We start from the raw sequence: 7,037 nt of genomic DNA, 5'->3' as shown, positions 1-7,037 counted from the left end.
TAATCGATTATAATTATAATAGTTTATTGCCGCCATCAACTCACTAGATGACTTAAACCATGCAAGCCAAGAGATGTTTTTAATCTATTATTTGATTCCTGTATAAAACAGTATCCAATAGATTTAATAATTATGTTTGTTTTTCATGGTTTTAAATGTTGTAATGTTATTGACAGTTATCAAAGAAATGTAACAGCTACGATAGTTTTGTTGTTTAAGTTTACAGTGTGAAATGAAAATTTCCCCTGGTGATCCAAATTTTCCCCAACTTTGAAAGGGGTTTTCCCCATCATGAGTCGAGATTTCTTCAGTTCTGTTGATTTTGTGTTTAGTCTGTTGGGGGTTTCTTCTGTGCTCTCATTTTTGCGGATCTTTTCTAGAACTAGTTTTCCAGATCCCTGGGTTCTTCGAACCATTTCCAGAGTTGGGTCCCACAACCGGTCAGATCTATCCCTTTCTTTATCCTTCTTCTTTCTCCTCAAGTCCCGGACTTTCAGCAGGAAATTCTCAAAATTATTTTGGATCGATCTGAAACATGATTTAATGTTTTCTATTTGGTCTCTTTTAAAACTTGTTTTAAACTTAAACATTCTTTTTCGATTATTAGAAAATTTTTAATTTGAAAGCAAATTCAAAACGCCCAATTCTAGAATTCAAAGTCAAGAAAAGCAATTGTCAAAAAAATCCGACAAAAATTTGGGTGTTTCTTATAAATATTGACAACATTAGAAAGGAGTTCAGTTTTTGCCACAAACGCTGATTTTCTAATCTCTATATCTTCGTAACCTAATGTCGAAGACCTTAGATATTTCAAACTATTAATACTTATAGATAAAATATTCTAAGTTTGAAATATCAAAGGTGTGCACCATCAGGTTGCAAAGATATTGGAATCAGAAGATTTGAGTTTGTGGCAAAAACTCAATTCCTTTGCAAAAAGAATTTTTCCAATCTCCAAATATGAAAATATTTTCTGAATCTAAAAGTAGAATTTGTTTAAATTATATCAAAGGCTTGAAGCCTGACAAAGATCTCAAAGTCAGAAAAGTTTCAAAATATATTTCTCTTTTGATTTGTTTCGACTTGGTTACTATTTTCATGTTTTTATATTTATTTGCAGAAAACAACAACAACAAATTTTCTCACACTTGTTTTGGATAAATTGCATTCACTGATTTGAGGCCCGAAAGTTTCCCCTCCATAAAATAATTAATTTTGTTTGTGTTTGCGTTTTATTTCTATAAGAGCTAATTTTATCAAACCAAAAGCAGAATTTTTTTTACGTAGTTGGTCTTTCGTTGTATTATGAAATGTAATTTACAGTGGTCAGCCTTCATATCAATATATCCAATACGACTTTTCTGTTCTGTTATTTAAAAATTAGCGCCCTCTAAGGCTAGAAAGAAGGGCGCGAAGCGCCTTGAATTTCTAGTTGTCTAAATTAGAGATATCAAAGGTGACATCATTAAGCTGCAAAGATAAAGAGATTAGAAAATTAGAGTTTGTGACAAAGACTCAATTCCTGTATCCGGTTAAATAGAAGAGTATCAAAACATTTTTGTTCTTCTCAATAGATCTTTAATAAGTAAATAAGAGGAGTTATGATGGAAAACATATAAAATTTACATTAGTTTGACGTGAATTCTACGATATTTCTACAATATGGTTGATTCTTTTTTATTGAAATCTTTAATATTGAAAACTGTACAATAATTTCTGACATGAACATATTAACAAATATTAACTAAAAATTATCTATCAACAGAACACTTAATCGTACTGATGGTCGATGGAGAGTATTTTTGTTTAAGATATTGGGTATTTGCCCAAATATCAAATTTTCTAATTCCTAAATCCTTGCAACCTGGTGTTGTAAAACTAAGATTTTTTAAATTACATAGATCATAGTTTGAAATACCTTATCTTTGGTCGACGACACCGGTGGCCGAATTTAAAGAATTTGAGCGGCGGTTTAAATTTAAGCCGCGGCTTAAATATGGTTGGTTCCACTTAAAATTGCATCAAAAGTTTCAAGATTTAAGCCGGCGCTTAATTTAAACCGGGTTTTTGCAGATTTAAACCGCGGCTCAAATTCTTTAAATTCCATCTCGGGTTACAAAAACATAGGGATTAGAATATCAGAGTTTGTGGCAAACATTAATTCATTTGAAAATTTTGTTAGGAACAATAAAAAGATTGTTCAGGAATTAGGAACAAAAATAAAGGATTAGGACAGGAACTTAGGAACAATAAAAAGATTGTTCAGGAATTAGGAACAAAATTAAAGGATTCGGACAGGGATTTAGTAACAATAAAAAGATTGTTCAGGAATTAGGAACAAAAATAAAGGATTAGGACAGGGGATTTAAGGTGGGTCGGACACAGGAACAGGAACAATAATAGGAACATTAGCAATTTAAGAACAAAAAGAAATTACTAGTTATACTTAAATGCATGAAAATTAGGAACAATATTACAATTTTGATAAATGAGTATTGATTAAGAAACATCACTAGATATAAACAATATTATAACTTAACTTACAAATTTCTAATTCTAAATTTATCGATAACAATAACATTTATCAAATTGGGAACATGTTTTGCCTCGAAATCTCAGGGGGGGCTACGCCCCTCCCTGAATCTGTCAGGGGGGGCGAATGTCCCCCCACCTCCCCTTGTATCCACCCCTGTGTAGAGTAAATAAAGTAGATGTTAGTTCCATATTTTATTGAAAATATATTTAGGTCTGGGTTGACCCTCGTCAGTTCTTGATGAGATTGTTTATGCCATGAAGATTAAAAACAAACTTGAAGTTTTTATCTCTAAAAAGCATTTTTTCAAATTTGAAGTTCACGGGTATAAAGTTAGAAGCGTGTTAATTAGCAGCTTTTCCATGCTAATTGAACAGCTTAGTAGAAACCAAATCGAAAGTCGTCTTCATTATATTGATATATGTGACAACGATTGGATGGATTTTGTAATTGATTTATTCATAAAACATGCTTGTAGACAAATCTTAATCAAGGATTAATAGGATATTCTTGTTACTTTTAATAGAAATTTATTGTTTTTAAATATGGAATCTCTTTAAACATTTCTTGCGGCACATGCACGACTTAGCACTCTTAAATAGGAGGTTTGCTTGAAAATCACGTGTCTATTCAGTTTTTTTTTAATGACTACATATCTAGTTCCACTGTGTTCTGGTTACTTCTGTATGCAACAAATGTGATCAATACAAAAAGTTTATGCTTTTCTAAATTTTAGGTATACCAAAGACCCCAAGCCTAGACTGCATTATGTCAGGATCTACAAGATTCCTAGAGTTGGTCAGTCAGAATTTTAAGAATGACTGACCTTGGTTCCGATCTATGAGCTGTCCTTTCCTCGCTGATTTTAAGATAATATTTCTCGTCTGTAGATGTTAAAAAGTTACCATACTTGAGATTCTCTATCAGTATACTGTCCTTAAAATATTAAAGATTAATCATCTGTCAACAAAGATTTAATCAAAATCAAAGATTAGTTTATAAAGAATATAGCTCGGCGTGTGGAACATATCAATAGCAAAAATTTGTTTGGGTATCCACATAATTGTAATGCTTTCTGCAGTCTTCAAGTTACCAGAAATCTTCCCCCCCATGCACCCGAAACTTTTTTCCAGATGATCAACTAAAAACTGCTCAACCATGATTGGTGCTCTCCTGTCGCTGAAAAGCAATTGAACTCATTTTATGCTTATTTTGCTCATATTTTTAGATGTAAAATATCAGATTAGTTGCGAGCATCTAGCTACTAATTATGCATATTTATGAACAGAATTACCTACATTATTACATTAGGTTTATCCTTTGTGGAGATTCATGCATAATAATTTAAAACTCGGAAGCAAGGTTGTTTAATTGAAATGTCAAACTTGGTGAAATGTGTAATCTAAGGATATGTAGGTTCAAGGATTAGAACAAAAATTTAAAATTAAAAAAAATATATATTTTGGAATTGTATTTACTGAGTCGAAAACAAAAATTACGCAAGTTTTAAATAAAAAAAATACTGTAAAAGAATTAATTCAGGGTAGAGAAAATTAAATCTTGTAAAATATGTGTTATACAGTAAGAACCAGAAAACTGTGAAATAGGAAGACGACTTTAAAGCATTAGTCTTATTTTTATATTCTTAGTTCCCTGTAACATAATTATATTCTTTCACCAAATTATCAAGTATTTCATTTGACGACAACATCGTTATAATTTTAGTGTTTTATTTTTGCTTTGAATTCTGTTTTAAAAGTATATAAAGCAGATTAGTATATGGGATTTTAAATAAATAATTAAAAATTAATTTATTTCGATATAGCCAGAATATTCTTAGCTGGATATTCTTAGTAGGATATTCACAGTAGGATATTCTTAGCAGGAAATTCTAAGCTAGATATTCTCAGCAGATTATTTTTAGCCGGATATTCTTAGTAGGATATGCTTAGCTAGATATTTTTAGCAGGATATTCTTAGCAGGATAATCTTAGCAGGATATTCTTAGCAGAATATTCTTAGCTGGATATTCTTAGCTGGATATTCTTAGCTGGATATTCTTAGCTGGATATTCTTAGCTGGATATTCTTAACAGGATATTCTTAGCTGGATATTCTTAATAGGGTATTCTTAGCTGGATATTCCTTGATGGATATCCTCAGCAGGATATTCTTAGCTGGATATTCTTACCTTGGTATTTGTAGCTGGATATTCTTAGCTGGATATTCTTGGCAGAATATTCTTAGCGGGATATTCTTAGCGGATTAATCTTAGCAGGATATACTTAGCTTGATATTCTTATCTGGATTTTCTTGACAGGATATTCTTTGCAGGATATTCCTAGCTGGATATTCGTAGCTGGATATTCTTAGAAGATTATTCCTGGCTGGATATTTGCAGTAGGATATTCTTAGCTGGATATTCTTATTAGGATAATCTTAGTAGGATATTCTTAGTAGGATATTCTTAGCTGGATATTCATAGCTCTGGATATTTTTAGTAGGATATTCTTAGCTGGATATTCTTAGTAGGATATTCTTAGCTGGATATTCATAGCTCTGGATATTTTTAGTAGGATATTCTTAGTAGGATATATTCTTAGCTGGATATTTTCAGCAGAATATTCTGATCTGATCAGAGCTGAAAACTTTAGAATGCGATATCCTTCATCACGATTGGTTAATTAATCTGGAGATTAATAACAAGAGGAGAAGAAGCATTATTTAATCTGGAGATTAAGAAAAAGAGTAGATCAAGCATTTATCCCGATATCCACTATTCAAGAGTTCCCAGCTCTGATCTATTAAGTTTGGCCTGTAAAGGTATACCTGGATTTCTGAAGTTTGAAAAGTGTCAGCAAGCATCAAGAAAGCAAGACAGCCCCTCAAAAATAACATTTTCTGAAAAGAAAATTAAGTTTCTAAAAAGTACAAAAAGAGGAAAAGACTATAAAGATGTACAACATTTATTTAATTTAAAATTTTAAAAAATCTTGCTGAAGATTGAACAAAAAAGTTAAAAGAGAAAATACATTTTCTCTCACCAGACCAGGATAATTTGATTCTTTGAAGCCGAGAAAAATATATTTTTTAAAAAGTTTCATCTCTCAACACCGTCAATTACATATTTGCAATTTAAAAAAAAACATGATGTGAGACATCATAGTTTTTATTTAGTTATTAGATGTTCATGTTTTAATGTTCTGATATTTAAAAAAAAGTTTATTCATTTTTTTACATTTATGTGTTCGACTTTTAATGTTTACTGCATGATTTATGCTATAGCTTTTGGGTTTTTAAAAATTTCCGTGTGTTTACGTTTATTCATTTTTTGTGTGGTGATTATATGTGTTTGTGTTCTTGTTTTCAATTTTTTTAAAAGATTTTAAAGCTTGTTTCTAGCGCATCGTTTAAAGTATTTTGCGGTCTCATATAAATTTTTTGTCATATACTATAGAAATCCTAATGTTGTAGCCGAAGCTTATAGTAAATCTTTCGAACACTCTGTAAGCATTGGTCTATCATTTTTATTGGTTGGCGATCGCAAATCCTACCCTAATCAGAATAAAGAAATCCATGTAACCTTAAACCCATTCCTACTGACGTATCCTCTGCCTGAAATATCCATACTAATACTTTTTGGGTAATGTAACGTTCAAAGAGAGTTCAGCAACTTTTTACATTGATAACACATTGATATTTTATGAGGACAAATAAAAAAGACTTTTTGTATTGTATATTTTAGTTTACAGGAAGTACTTGTACATTTTTTAAAAAATAGGCCAAAATATTTGCAACATTTAAAACGTAAATTCAAGAAAAAGCTGAAAATATGCTAAGTCATTTACAGGCATCTATAAATAAATATGCGCAAAACTACTTTGCAAAAACTGTGCAATCTGCAAAAGGGAAAAGAAGGCATTTAGGCAGTATGCCCGAGGACTCAGGCAGTAGGTATATAAGCCAACTTTTCAAACCAAGTGAATCGGAAAATGGGTCAATTGATTTTAAGAATGTATTTATGTTCAATATTTACAGTGCAATGTATGAAAACCATTTGTAAAGAGTCCAAACACAACATTCTTATAGAAATGTCAAATATTGTATGAAATATTACGAGAAAGGGATGATTTATAAATATTCTACTTAAAAGGAATATTCACGAGTTTTAAGAGTTTTAAACTCATACTAATCTTCTTTTATGTCTACTTTAAATATTAAGGAAAGTGGGCTAAAAATCTTTTTAGGTGAAATTCGCATGACATTTTTTTCTCATAAAAGCATCAAACATCCTTGTTGGTAAACATTCTTTTATCTTAATTTCTTAAAATATCTGTACCTATAGTTTGCGCACTTTTATCAATTAACAATTTTAAATACTATGCAATGATTAATAGCCATAAACTCTAATTTTCTAATTCTTTTAACTTTTTTACATGTAGAGTAAAAAATTTCAAGCTTGATTTGAGTAATCAGTTCCTTGGAAGTAAAAAGAAGAGACTGCC

At 30.8% G+C, this 7,037-nt stretch overlaps 1 protein-coding gene across 1 annotated transcript; it reads right to left on the bottom strand.

The window, feature by feature from the left end:
- Window positions 1-5,429, bottom strand: LOC111713086 (uncharacterized). Its single transcript, XM_023487879.1, has 3 exons — window positions 5,362-5,429; window positions 3,360-3,469; window positions 1-528 (listed from the first exon to the last, which is right to left on the bottom strand). Exons 1-3 carry the CDS (start codon window positions 5,395-5,397, stop codon window positions 180-182), a joined length of 495 nt encoding a protein of 164 aa, XP_023343647.1. The 5' UTR covers window positions 5,398-5,429; the 3' UTR covers window positions 1-179.
- Between the last annotated feature and the right edge of the window lie 1,608 nt (window positions 5,430-7,037).

The sequence above is a fragment of the Eurytemora carolleeae genome, unplaced genomic scaffold (assembly GCF_000591075.1).
Source record: "Eurytemora carolleeae unplaced genomic scaffold, Eaff_2.0 scaffold1374, whole genome shotgun sequence".
NCBI lineage: Eukaryota > Metazoa > Arthropoda > Copepoda > Calanoida > Temoridae > Eurytemora > Eurytemora carolleeae.
Note: the sequence above shows the minus strand (reverse complement) of the source record. Positions and strands in the feature narration are given on the sequence as shown.